At 33.5% G+C, this 15,112-nt stretch overlaps 1 protein-coding gene across 4 annotated transcripts in view; it reads left to right on the forward strand.

Annotated features, from left to right (window-relative positions):
- The window catches only part of LOC127717564 (A disintegrin and metalloproteinase with thrombospondin motifs 6-like), a 50,990-nt gene that overhangs the window by 29,099 nt on the left and 6,779 nt on the right, over nt 1-15,112 (forward strand). For 3 of the 4 annotated variants that reach the window (XM_052223251.1, XM_052223253.1, XM_052223249.1), the window contains exons 9-18: nt 1,158-1,195; nt 1,987-2,092; nt 4,233-4,391; nt 8,071-8,215; nt 8,427-8,543; nt 8,872-8,923; nt 10,357-10,509; nt 10,740-10,853; nt 13,758-13,904; nt 14,124-14,260. In XM_052223251.1, the coding sequence (XP_052079211.1) occupies nt 1,158-1,195; nt 1,987-2,092; nt 4,233-4,391; nt 8,071-8,215; nt 8,427-8,543; nt 8,872-8,923; nt 10,357-10,509; nt 10,740-10,853; nt 13,758-13,904; nt 14,124-14,260 (1,168 nt within the window). The remainder of the gene's footprint in view (nt 1-1,157; nt 1,196-1,986; nt 2,093-4,232; nt 4,392-8,070; nt 8,216-8,426; nt 8,544-8,871; nt 8,924-10,356; nt 10,510-10,739; nt 10,854-13,757; nt 13,905-14,123; nt 14,261-15,112) is intronic. The other variant, XM_052223252.1, reaches the window with a different exon arrangement.

Raw genomic sequence — 15,112 nt, forward strand, 5'->3', positions numbered from 1 at the left:
TGTTATATAATAAATCTACCATTAAATGACTACGTGATGTTATTAAACAGGTAAATACAACTCATTTGTTATATAATGTATCTGTAATACAACTCATCAGTCAGAAATGAAGATAAAGAGAATTGCATATTGTCTAAACACTTTATATTGATTAAGACCATATGCTTACCTATACAAGTTACTGCAAGTCTCTATAGGATTTGCATATCTACGGTATGTTACCCGCTTGGTGCACACTTCGATGTACCATGTTGCCTAAACTACTTCTATAACCTATGTCGATTTCACTGTGATCTATTCATGCATGGGATTGTGGGATTCAAAGAAAATTAAAATTAAAAAAATACAGAACTGTTATTTCTGAATCCTATTATAATGCACAATTAAAAGAACTTTGAAAAATGTATAAAAGTAAAATTAAATAAAATCGCGCGAAAATTTCATGAGTGATCCTATCGCACATCATGGCAAAACAGTATGTAATTCCAATGAAAACACTGAAGCTGGATGGTATTCTGATATTTGTACGCTTCAAATTCAGAATTATAAGGATTAAACACATTTTTAGAGGTTATTGAGCCGCTTTACATAAAAGTCTAAATAAGTCATTTTGTAATCGCCCCAATTTACAAATCAATAACCTCTAGAAAAATCCGATTTTGGTGTTAGATTGCCTCATTCATACATATAAAGCCTCATCTGTAATACATTTAATATTGAAGACAAGTTATTTTGAATTTTAACACTCTTAATGAATGGTTTGCATGATGAGGGCATTTGTAATATATGCCTTATGATAGACAAGCTCTGTTGAGTTTCGACCCTCTTTATGAATGGTTTGCATGATAGGGGGCATTTGTAATTCATGGCTTATAATAGATAAGCTCTGTTGAGTTTCGACCCTCTTAACGAATGGTTTGCATGATGGGGGTATTTGTAATACTTATTGATAGACAAGTTCTGTTGAGTTACGACCCTCTTAACGAATGGTTTGCATGATGGGGGCATTTGTAATACTTATTGATAGACAAGTTCTGTTGAGTTTCGACCCTCTTAACGAATGGTTTGAATGATTGAGGCATTTGTAATACATGGCTTTTGATAGACAAGTTCTGTTGAGTATAATTAACAACTTTTGTCTTCTTTTTTCGTAACAGATATAGTCTGTCTAGTCTTCAGTCCTCATCTCTGCAAGGTAAGAATTGTCTTAGTTAGTAATTAAAGAATTCAAAAATTACACAGTCAGATAAAATCTCATTATGATTGAGCTAACCAATATCAATTAAAAATTTTATTACAAAAAGGTGGTTTATTTTGATGGGGTTTTTCAAAATTGTTAGTTTCATACCTGTTCGTCAGGTTTAATGTTCATGCTTTCCTTTTCCCTGTTACAGATCATTCTTAAAGATCAACTTAACGCATTGATAGAAATATTTGCTCGTTTTTATCTTGATCGAGAAATAAGCGAAAAATAACTTCCTACTTTTTTGGTCTTTTCTGTAAGTACCGTATTCCAACATTGGTTGAGCTGCTACATTTTGTTGTTTAAACTTTAGTATTTGTGATATGGTTATAATAGAAAAACAAAGGATATGGGGTATCCATCCATGACATAAAATCAGTACATGCACAGCAAAAAAAAAAACACACAAAAAGCAAAGGAGCAGCGCTTTTATTGCTGTTCTTCATGTGATATGGTTATGTATATTATTTTTGATTTTATACTATTTTATTGACAACCTTGTACCGTTTTACTTTTGCAGGAGACAACTTGGTACCGTTTTACTTTTGCAGGAGACAACCAGTCCTGGTACCGTTTTACTTTTGCAGGCGACAACCTGGTACCGTTTTACTTTTGCAGGATACAACCTAGTACCGTTTTACTTTAGCAGGAGACAACCTGGTACCGTTTTACTTTTGTAGGAGCCTTACACTGTGTCATGATGATGCTAACCCATTATTTTTTTATATTGGCCCATATTTAAGGTTATGCCTACGTCGGGGCCATATGTTCACAATCTAGTCAGTCTATAATGGAGGAGAGTGACGACTATAGTATGATTACAGTAGCTGCTCATGAACTTGGCCATAGGTAAATTTCTGTCTAGGAACTTGGTTGTAGGTATTATATGTAAAGATGGAGATAGATGCTATTTTTTGGGAGAAAATATATAAGATGAATGAGTTATAAGATTGATCTATAATGTGAGGTCAAATATGTTTTGGGTATGCTGATAAGATAAATTTTTGATAGTATGCTTTACGTTATATGTACATAAATAAAGATCATTCTTAAGCTTCTTGAATTCTTTAAGATGATTTGATATATTCAACACTTTGCATATTCAAGGTTTGCCAATTTCCATGATCTTACAAATAGTAATGATTTTAAGACGACCTCAAAATTTTTGCTGCTGTATAATGGTATGGCGATGTCGTCGTCCCAATTTGGTTTCCAGAAAATAGCTTGAATATAAATGTATGGATCCCTATGAACCTCTAACTCAAGGTTCCATACCAGAATAGAAAGATTGGGATTGATTTTGGGGGTTATGGTCCTAATTGTTTAGATTACGATCAAAAAAGAGGCAAAAAAAAAGCATTTTCCTTGTTTCAGGACAATAACTTGAGTATAAGTCAATGGATCTCTATGAAATTGAACCACAAGGTACAATACCTACAACAAAAGTTTGAGATTGATTTTGGGGGAAATTGCCCTAACTGTTTAGGAGTTAGAGGCCACAATAGGGACCAAAAACAATACTTTGCTAATACTTTGTATAAATTGTTTATTTCTTCACCAATTTCAATGGGATTTGAATTCTTGTATTTAGATTTTGGATTTTGGGCCTCATTTTCAAATTGATTCACACTGAGCTTCAAAGGGTCTAAACTTAAACTTTTGTTTTATTTCAACAAAAATTCAAAATCTTGGGTTTTTTTTGCTGTGCTGAATCCAACCGTGTTTTAAGATTTTTAATTTTGGGATCTGTTGTCAGATTGGTCCACTTAAAGGTAGAAAGGGTCCAAAATTAAATTTTATTTGATTTCAACAAAAAATGAAGTCTTTGGGTTCTTTAACATGTTTGATAAATTGAATCTGTATGTATTTAGATTTTTTTATTTCGGGCCCTTTTTATACGCCCGTTTACGGGACGTATTATGGTATACCATTGTCCGTCTGTCCGTCCGTCCGTCCGTCCGTCGTCAACATGTCGGACATTAACTCAAAAATGCTTTAACCAATTTGCATAAAACTTCGGATAATTGTTTATATCTATTGATGTGAGCTCCCTTTCGTTTTTTATCAAATTTAGATTTTACGTTTCCGAGTTATGGGGTTTTATTCAGTCAAAAAAGGGGGATTTTTCAGTTTTCGGACAATAAGTCAAGAATGCTTCCACCTTTCTTGCAAGAAATTGTAGTGAATTGTTTATATATATTGACATGAGCTCCCTTTGGATTTTTATAAATTTTAGATTTTACGTTTCCGAGTTACAGGGTTTTATTCATAAAAAAGGGGGGATTTTCCAGTTTTGGGACAAAAACTCACAAATGCTTTCAGCAATTCTTATGAAACTTTGGTGAATTGTTTGTATGTATTGATGTAAGCTCCCTTTAGAATTTTATAAATTTTACATTTTACATTTCTGAGTTATGGGGTTTTATTCATTAAAAAAAGGGATGATTTTCCAGTTTTCGGACAATAACTCAAAAATGCTGTCACCAATTCTCATGAAACTTTGGTGCATTGTTTATATCCATTGATGTAAGCTCCCTTTTTATTTTCATAAATTTCTAATATGACATTGAGAATTAATTGAACTTTATTTGTTTATAGTCTGACAACAGATTTATTAAGTATTGCACAACAGCAAGAAATCTTTAATTGAATATAAATTCAATTCATATAACCAATTTCAAGTTCTTTGACTACATTTATTCAGAAACCTATAATATGTCAAATATTTAATTACAATCCAAATTCAGACCTGAATCAAGCTTGAATATTGTGTCCATTTTTGCCCCAACTGTTCAGGGTTGGACCTCTGCGGGCTTATCTAGCTGCGCTCAGCGAAGCAGTTTATTGAAGTTTGTCAAAATCGGGCTCCAAACTTAAACTTTGATTTTACCAAAAAATGAATTCTTGTTCAGGGTTCGACTTCTGCGGTCGTATCAAGCTGAGCTCTGCGGAGCATTTTATTTAAAAAATTATGTATTTATAATTGTAGTCTTGGTGCTAGTCATGACGGAGAGGGGAATTCCTGTCGACTAGATGCTTACTTTATAATGGCTGCCACAAATCAACCAAGTATGGGAAATCCTAACCCCTGGAGATTTTCATCTTGTTCTGTAGACTACTTTCATCAAACGATTCGTCGACTTGATTCGTAAGTTTCATATTTGAAACACATGCTGCAAATGATTGACAAAAATCTGTTTACCTAGTACTTGTGATAGGAAAAAAGTAAGAAGGATAACTTGAAAAAGTTCACAAACCATAGTAGAAAGAAAGAATGCCATGGTCAAAAGAAAAAGAACATTACAAATAACATAGAAGAAAAATAAAACCCCACATAAAACCCCTGGGAATGAACCCAGGTAGCTAGTAACGGTAAACACAGCTTTTTTCAGAATTTGGTCTTCAATATGAGTTTATAGGTACAAAATGGATGAACCAATATTTGCATTTGGATGTCCTAATTTTATTGAGCTCAACCACATTTGAATGTTACTAATTTGAGTCGAAACTGTATCGACCAACTGTGAACTGATTTTATCAGTACATATCATCAAAGCTGATCAACAATAGCTCACAATTGTTCGCGTATAATACAGCCTCTCTCGACTACAATTTATCGTTGGTCTTCAGATTTCGCCTCAAAATCAACTACAAGTAAAGAAATGTCCAGTCTAGTTGGGGGTACAGAAGAGAATTGTCAAAACTGCACAATTAAACTTCAACCCATCTCACTCTAGTAGTCATTTTAACTCGGAAAGTGCACTATTGTGTGGTGAAGAATAAGTAAATAGTGACATTGCAATGATTCCCAAATATCACAACTATCCACCAGAGGCGACAGGAGGTGGATGAAATGAACTTTACAACTCTCCATCCAAGTAAGCATTTATAAAAGTAAACCAATATAGGTCAAAGTACGGTCTTCAACGCGGAGCCTTGGCTCACACCGAACAGCAAGCTATAAAGGGCCCAAAATGACCAGTGTAAAACCATTCAAACAGGAAAACCAACGGTCTAATCTATATAAAAAACGAGAAACGAGAAACACTTATGAACCACATCAACAAACGACAACCACTGAACATCAGGTTCCTGACTGAAGTTCATTATGCGGTGTAGCAGTGACTTATTATACCCCATGCAAGGAGTTGCGGAGGGTATAATGTTTTTTACCCGTCCGTCAGTCCGTCAGTCAGTCAGTCCTGTTTCTTGTCATCGCAACTCCTCTCAAACCACACAACAGAATTTCACGAAACCTTTTTAGATAATAAGGACATACTATGTAGTTGTGCATATTGACAGGAAATTGCGATTCAATTCTTTTTCTAGGAGTTACGCCCCTTTGAACTTAATTACTCTAATGTACTACTGCAACAGTTTGTCATCGCAACTCCTCTCAAACCACACAACAGAATTTTATAAAACCTTTTCAGATAATAAGGACATACTACGTAGATGTGCATACCGACAGAAATTACGATTCAATTTTTTTCCAGGAGTTACGCCCCTTTGAACTTATTTGCCCAATATACTACTGCAACCTTTTGTCATCGCAACTCCTCTCAAACCACAAAACAAAATTTCATGAAACCTTTTCAGATAAGAAGGACATACTACGTAGATGTGCATATTGACAGGAAATTACGATTCAATTTTTTTCCAGGAGTTACGCCCCTTTGAACTTATTTGCCCAATATACTACTGCAACCTTTTGTCTTCGCAACTCCTCTCAAACCACACAACAGAATTTCATGAAACCTTTTCAGATAATAAGGACATACTACGTAGATGTGCATATCGACAGGAAATTACGATTCATTTTTTTTCCAGGAGTTACGCCCCTTTGAAATTATTTGCCCAATATACTACTGCAACCTTTTGTCATAGCAACTCCTCTCAAACCACACAACAGAATTTCATGAAACCTTTTCAGATAAGAAGGACATACTACGTAGATGTGCATTTCGACAGGAAATTACGATTCAATTTTTTTTCCAATGAGTTACGCCCCTTTGAACTTATTTGCCCAATATACTACTGCAACCTTTTGTCATCGCAACTCCTCTCAAACCACACAACAGAATTTCATGAAACCTTTTCAGATAATAAGGACATACTACGTAGATGTGCATTTCGACAGGAAATTACGATTCATTTTTTTCCCGGAGTTACGCCCCTTTGAACTTATTTGCCCAATATACTACTGCAACCTTTTGTCATTGCAACTCCTCTCAAACCACACAACAGAATTTCATGAAACCTTTTCAGATAATAAGGACATACTATGTAGATGTGCATATTGACAGGAAATTATGATTCAATCTTTTTTTCTGATACAATTTTTTTTTCTTACACTTATTTTATTTCTCCAATAACAATGTGGGGACGTGGGGCGCGCTCACTAGGGTTCTTTAATTGTTTGAGGAATACACAATATCAAGTTGTCAGGAAACTTTTACTAAAAAAGGTGTTGTCGTTCATAGCAAGTAAAGATTGATAAGTGAGGAAGTATTATTATACCCCCGCTTTAAAAAAGAGGGGGTATACTGTTTTACCTCTGTCTGTCCGTCAGTCTGTTCATCCATCCATTCGTCAGTCCGTCCATCCGTCCCATGAATATTTTTCGTCGCATCTTTCTCAGGAACTACATTACAAGGATTTCTGAAATTTGTTTTTATTGTTTATATTAGTCAGCTAAACCGTGTGATGTGTTTTCAGATTCATTACTCAACAACTTCCTGTTTACCTTATACTTTAAGCGGGCGGGGGTATCACAAGTTTGTGCAGTAGCTCACAGATTCACTTGTTTTCTTTCAAATCTGTTATTTTACCAATTGGGTCCCATTCCTGATTGTGACATTTCGATTGAGTATGGATACGCAAGGTTGGTGATGCATGGATAGCAGCAGACTCTTACTCGGTCTCGATCTTTTTGAGATCAGACTATTCTCTCAGTTTTTAACCGGATTTTCGAAGGAAAAATCGGTTGTTGATTTGGGGATGTACGGCAGGCGGGCGGGCGGGCGGTCGTCTGCCAAACAGTGTCCCATTGTTTGTTACTTTAGTTTGTCTTTTTAAAAATGTATGAGATTTGAACATTGGTAAACTTATGTTGTCTATATTTCTAGATGCTGTTTTCTGACAAAAAAATGCAATTTCATTTGTGGGGAACTCATTTTTTTTTATTGATTATAGTTGTCGAAGTTCATGTACATCACTACTTAGTAAGTTTGTACGTTTTCTACATTACCAGATATATTTTTTGACAAGGAAAAACAGAAATAATAAGTGTGATTCGAATGGATAGTTTCATTCTTGTGTGGTACATGTACAAGTAGGAAACCTTACAGATGAATACATAGTAGAACACGTGTTGTGCTCGATAAAGCTCATATTCCAGAATTATAAAGACATTATATGTTGCAGAGATGCGATGATTTTGTAAATTTTAGATTGAAAACATTTAATTTTTCGAACGTAACTTTTACGAACAGGGTAATAAGGATATATGAATGATGAGTTCTAAGAGATGTTTCGATGATACACTGACGAATAACCAGAGGAAAGGCATCTTTATTTCTGTTCTTACCTGAAAATCCCCAAGAATTAGAAACATCTGCAAAAAACATATAATAAACCATGAATTTATCAATTTTTAACTTTATTTAAAATTGACTTATTCCTCTAAATATTCCCATTCGTTATATATCTTACATAATTCGTTATATATCTTACATAAAATAAAATTGGACAAGTAGCCCATCAAAAGTCAGAGAGGAAATTTTCACAAAAATAGGTCGTTATTGGTTTAAGACTCTATATTACAGGAAAAGGAAAAACTGTTTAACGTCTTTTGGACCTCAATACAACCCTAATGAAATAGTGCCATATTTGTCGAAGTTACCAGGAGAGCTATACACAGCGGATGAGCAATGCCAGAGTAGAAATGGGGACAAGTCATCGTTATGTAGGGTAAGAAATATCAGTTTCTGTGCCATGATTCATTGTAAATCTGATTTGTGATGAAAAATTCAGGTCTACTCTAAATAATTTTATGATTTCCTTTTAATACTGAAATGTTATTGAAAGCATTACCTAAGACAAAATTTCCAAAGAGACAAAGTTGTGAATGAAATACCTTACAATTGTGTATAATTAGGGGACAATTGTTATGTATTTGTAGGAACAATACAAGGGTGATTACAGACAGATGTGCGGATTGATGTGGTGTCGTGATGATAAAACTCAAGGATGCAATAGTATGGTGCCAGCTGATGGGACACTATGTGACAGCAAACATGTAAGAATAATGTTTAAACTTAACATGGATCAATAATGTTCAGCCTAACTGTTTCGTTTTAATGACTCTTGTGAAGTAGTATCAAATCAAAATTGCACAAGAACCCAAGAAAGGGTCGTGTAGGATGTCTTATGATCCTTCTCTAACATCAGAACACATTGCTGTAAGAGCAAAATATTATCCAAAAGAATAAGTCTCCACGGAATAAAAGCTGAAATTGATCCAAAAGGCATGTGAGCTTGTTTGCTAAAGCCCCCTAATTATATAAGAAGAAACAAATATTTTTGGGTATTTTTTTTTAATGTCTGTATGCTTTTATACTTTACAGTGGTGCAGGAATGGTGTATGTACTTACTCAAGTGCAGCAGCTTCAACACCAGGTATGTTTACAAAGAACAATATAGTTAAAGATAATGGTATAAAATGATACTGTCATTGTTCCTTTATGTTTAGTAGTAAAACGCGAATATATTAAATCAGTAGACACATTGTGATAATTACATGATTTAATCGAAATGATCAAGGTATTCAAGTAACACTTTATATATATATATATATATATATCCAGCTACTAACACTGTTATAATTTTTTTTATTGAAATTTGTCTTTATTACAAAAAGTGTAACCTTCTGTTTTGTGTTGCTAATTAACGATTGTTTGGCTATGCGGGAATTTTAGATACTTTATGCATTCATTTCTAATTTGATTATAAATGATCGATACATTTGTGAACAAAGTTATCATGAGAATATGCAAGGCTAAAAAGCCCTTGCAACAATTGTACTTAATATTATTTATTTAGCTGAATGCGTAGCCATTGCTGCATCTTATGTATGATTACATTGTCACGTCTTAGTTGGAAAATTGACTTGCGATAGAAAATATTGATCCTGCTTTCAAAATGATGTGCCGCCTTTTATTTTTTTTTTCTTAGACTGGTCATTTTGTTGGTAGCTGTATTGTTCAGGGTTTTATGTTTTACAATGTTAAGTTTTTCGACATATGCCTAGGACAGGCAAAGGAGCTCCATTTGTTTGTAGTTGTTGTGCTAGTCAGACTGGTGTAACTCCAAGCAAATTTATATTTGTGAACGCCCAAAAATCACATTGTGTTGGATGTGAATAACCTGATTAAAATTATGAGAGAGAAATCTGCAAATAAGAAAGGATAAAAGTGAAATATCAGAAATAAATGTGTAAGATATTTGAAATTGAGGCGAACTTTTAATAATTGTAATCTTCAGAAACATAAATTGCTTTACAGTCATTCACATTTCTATTGTCACAATATAAATTATCAACATATTCTTTTTGACAGGAAAATAAAGCATGGAATGTTTGGTGCTTGTTCACTCTTTCCCCCAAAAATATTTACTTGCATGTGATCTCGGTATCATATGTTTTTCTATTAAAAATATCTAATCAAAATAAAAAATTAATGCGCGCATTTATCAATACAAATCACAAAATCGATCACAAAATCGTAACTTATTAATGGTATGAAAAACAATCTGTTAGATTATATATATTTATGGAACGGAAGTGCGACTTTAAACTTGAGCTGAACACAGCCACATGTTTTCGTATGTAAAGTTACATTGTTTTAATGTCACCTACAAAGGGAAAGAAAAAAAGATTTGCTATATTATGTTTGGAGCCCTCTTCTTGATTTCTTTCCACCACAATCATCAGCAGACCTAAACGTAATGACTTATGTTGAACGCAATGAAATGAAAAATGCGTTTTAGTCCATTAAATCAGATCCAATTTCATGCTGGGCAGATTCTTGAAATTATTATTTTTATAATTACAGCAAGGTGTGCTCATGGTGATTTTGTGGGTTCTATGGATCATCTTGGTAACACATGTCCACAAATTGTGGCGAAGGACAAAACAGAATGCTACAGAGACAGAATTGGAATATCATGTTGTGCATCGTGTGCTAAAGTGTCATCCGGAGTTACAGGTAAACTATCTAAAAGATTGATTTATCATGACTTTTCAAAGGCACCATCAATTTTCTATTGAGCAAATTATCTTTTTAATATTGACATTATTAACATCTATTATTTTATTTTTCTCGAAGGATGTAGGGATAAAACAGAAAAAAATAAGAGCTATATGACTAAGAATAACTAGATCCTTTCAATTATTTTTAGAAAACTTTTCGATTTAAATTGAATATATACTTTTCAGAAACAATTACAAGAAAGCGTCCTAGGTATCGACGAACCACTGTCAAACAAAATTACTTGCCGCCAACGACACCTTTAAAGGGTTTAATCTTGACAACAACAGAATATAACAAGGGTTTAAACTTTTACTGAATTATCTTACTTTGCTTTTCATAAGATACCTCGAAATCACGTTTTGCTGCAGATGTATCAAATTATAGCCCTGCTTATGAAAATTAGTCTTCTCACCAATCTGTTTCAAATAATCGTCTCTTGAAAGTAGGGAAATATGGTCATGCCCTTTAAACACCTTTATCCCACCGGAGCATGGTCGCCTATAATGTGACTGTTTCTGGTAAAGGTTCTCGACCGGTTCAAGCCAAATATATTGAAATATATATGTACTTACGTGTTTACTTCACAACACTAGATATTAATTTCATTATACAAATAGAGCAAGGAATGGTCATCTCGAGGACAGAGTTAAGTGTCTTAGTAGACATTTTTATCTTTTGGCGGCTTATCTAAAATATTCCTAAGTAAGGACAATATTATAATCTTGCTGAATATGTATTATATATTTGCGACAAGTTGTTATCAAGCTAGCTACTTGTACCAATCGATCATTAATAAAATGCAATTAAATGTGTTTCGTTTATTTGTAGCATAAATCAGGCCGGTAGTTATCTATTTGAATTGTTAAATATTTTGTCCTTTCAAAGTTTTTATAGCTCACTCCACGGTATGAGTTTTCCATTGTCGAAGGCCATTCGGTGACCTGTATTTGTTCACATCCTCGTTGTTTTGTCACCATTGGCTAGTTGACTCATTGGTAATTATACCACATCTCTTTATTTTCATATGAATTTCAACTGTGAATTGCATTATCCCGTGGTTGACTTTCAACAATGAATTTAATAAAATCAGTTTTTATGACATGCTTGTTGACAATTGTGAAATCTACAAATATATTTTTTGATTTTAAACAAACTCTTATTCTATAACTGTGCATTTCTTTCGGTGTTTTTTTCTTCTTTTCAACCTAAATACACACAACAGAAAACCTAAAACCAAAAGTATCAGGCAAAGACAACTCAAAACAAACATACAACATGTGTAATATAAGACAAGAAAATACTATTGAAACCTTACATTTGGACACATGGAATTAAAACGGTAATTTAACGTATCATTAATGAATAATGTTTATAATCTTGTTCGTGCTTATAGGTGAAAAAGGAATTGTTAATTGACTTTTAAACATAATTTGTTTGTCACTCAGAAAAATTTAGTGTCCGGATTGTTATTTTTTTCTTCAAATAAAAATGTATTTTGTTTCTAAAACTTGTGTCTTAAATTTCCTGCATTGTATCTTTTTCTGAAAATACTTACTCTAGATATCTTCAGCATTTTGTTGTTCACCTGAACTTCAGTACTTTTTGCAGAAAAAGTAAACGCTGTTTATGCTTATTGTATATGAAAACATCAACGAATATTATTTATATTGATATGGCAGTTAAAATTCTTGCCTCCTAGAATGTTGCTGTATATTTAGTAAATAAGTATCAATATATCATAAAAAATCAGTTTATTAACATATATTTTAATCATGAAAAAAATTTGTTTTTAGATATGCAACCTTTCTTTTTTGGTTTGAATATGATAGTTTATGGCAATTATGAAAACTCATATGGAATGACAATAATAGTACAAATTGTACTGCACAAGATGATCATGATGATCATGTTGTAAAATAAACAAACATTATACGCAAACAATATGCCATGTTTATGTAATCCCCGTTTATGCCTAAGTGCTCAATATTCAAAACCAATAGTTAACATGTCCATGCTTGAAACACAATTTAATCCAATGATCAAATATTGCAAATTATTATGGCACCATAATCTCAAACTTTTAACTCCAGAAAAAATCATTCATAAATAGTGGTATCAGTCAGGAGTATTAATAAGGAATGTGACCAGTTTTCAGACCCAATTTCATTAACACACTAACCGCGCCACATTATGTATGTGCCTGTGCCAAGCCAGGATCCTGTAATTCAGTGGTTGTCGTTTGTTGCTGTATATCATATTCGTATTTCGTTCATAATATTTTAGATGAATCAGGCTGTTAGTTTTGTCGTTTTTTGTTTGTTTTAAGTTTGTCATTTCATGGACTTTTATAGCTGACTTTGCGGTATGGATTTTGCTCCCTGTTGAAGGCTGCTCCTTTTTGAAGGCCATACGGTTACCTATAGTTGTTAACTTCTATGTCAATTGATCTCTGGTGGAGAATTGTCTCGTTGACAATTATACCACATCTTCTTATTTGCATATTGAATAGCAAGAATGTCCTGGGCCCCATTATTAGAACTAGTCGTTTTGGCTGATTTGAGTAATCAGAATACTAACATGTTAAGATTTACTTTTAGGACATCGCTGTATTGGTCTCCCAGTTTACAATAAGAATACTAACGTGTTAATATTGACACGTAGGATATTGCTGCATTGGTCTCCCAGTTTACAATTAGAATACTTACATGTATAGATTTAAACCTAGGACATCGCTGCATTAGTCTCCCAGTTTACAATTAGAATTATGTTTATTTGTTTGCTGCAAGTTATTATAAGAAAGAGATATAAACAAGAATAGCATTACTTGTAAGATTTAGGACCAAATTGATGTGGCGTCCATGAATAAGTAGAAAGACTAATATGGTGAGTCTAAGGACCCCAATTGCATTTACTTAATCACAGAAAGACTACAATGGTCAGTATTACATCAAATTTCATTGACCGTCATGAATTCTTGAATAGCAACAATGACTGTCATGGCAGGAAATCAGACCAAATTGCACTGACCAAATTAAAACCCTGGTCCAAATTGTACTGGTCAAATTATAACCCCTGTTTACTCTGATGTGTTTTTATTACTTCAGTAGCAGAAGTTAGAAATTGAGGTTTTTTATAAGATCTGTTTCAACACTTTCGTTAAATTTACATTATCTAACGTATTTTATATGCTTGTTCTTACTTAGGGTGCTTATACGGAGACAGAATACCTTCTTCACTTTGCAACAAAACCGCCTGTCCTTACTACACAAAAGATGAGCTAAGTCATTGCTGTAAGACATGTTCTGCATATTTTAATGTTCCAGATCCAAAAAGCCTTCCAACAGAATCAGGTATGTCTGATATAAGTAAAGACTCTCCTACCTACAAGTAAACCATTTTGTATTATCAGGATTATCAATGAATTTGAAAATTATTGAGCGAAATGTTTTACTCAAATTTTTTTCATACTGAAAGTAAACAGATTAACAGCTGAGTGTGATGGAAAAGGCATTAAAAATTGAAAACAGATTTATACATGTATGATATTTATTGTATTATTGTTTTTGTAGATGGTACTACAGAGATACTTATAGGAGTATCAGTTGCCATCGTGATAATAGCTGTTATTTGTGGAATTTATATAAACAGGAGAGGAGGTTACTCTGGTGCAAGACATAAAATTCCATTAAAAGGGAGATCAGTTCAGGTAATGAATATAGTCCAAGAACTAGTCAGTGACCATTGTCCATGTAGTCACTATATGCACACAGTTATAAGTCACCGACTCAAAAGCAAATCAATAAATCAATCAGTCAATCTTGCATTTCATTTAAATTAAGAGAATAATTAATGAAATTTAATAACGAAACTCTGGACATGTGTAAACCTAAAATGAGAGGCGGATTTCAACTTTTATTTTTATATATTCAGACTTTTCAGGTAAACTTTTGGACAATCTAAATATGAAACACAAAATACTACTACGAGAGGTGTATGTCCTGTTTTCTTTATTTTCATAAAAGACCCGTAGATATTTGATACTCGTAGACTCTTACAGAAACATTTGTAGTTCATGTTTTTGGTAATGTACTCAGCATGAAACGTTTATGTTTGGATAATTTAGTGTTATACTATACATGTACCATTCGTCCCGGAGGAAGTTCTTCCATTTTACAGTATTGACATGCTTACAATTTAAATGAAACACTATAAGTGTAAAGTTCAATAATGTAAAGTCAACATTACCTCGGAGATGCCTATGGCTTAGTGATGCCAGATTAAAAGTGTACTACAAGAACATTTTTATACGACCGCAAAAAAATTTTGAGGTCGTATATTGGTATGACGTTGGCGTCGTCGTCGTCGTCGTCGTCGTCGTCGTTGTCCGGCGTCGTCGTCCGAATACACAATGGTTTTCGCACTCTAACTTTAGTTTAAGTGAATGGATCTCTATGAAATTTTACCATAAGGTTCAATACCACAATAGGAAGGTGGGGATTGATTTTGGGGGTTATGGTACCAACAGTTAAGGAATTAGGGGCCAAAAAGGGGCCGAAAA

This window comes from Mytilus californianus, unplaced genomic scaffold, assembly GCF_021869535.1.
Source record: "Mytilus californianus isolate M0D057914Y unplaced genomic scaffold, xbMytCali1.0.p SCAF_10, whole genome shotgun sequence".
Taxonomy (NCBI): domain Eukaryota; kingdom Metazoa; phylum Mollusca; class Bivalvia; order Mytilida; family Mytilidae; genus Mytilus; species Mytilus californianus.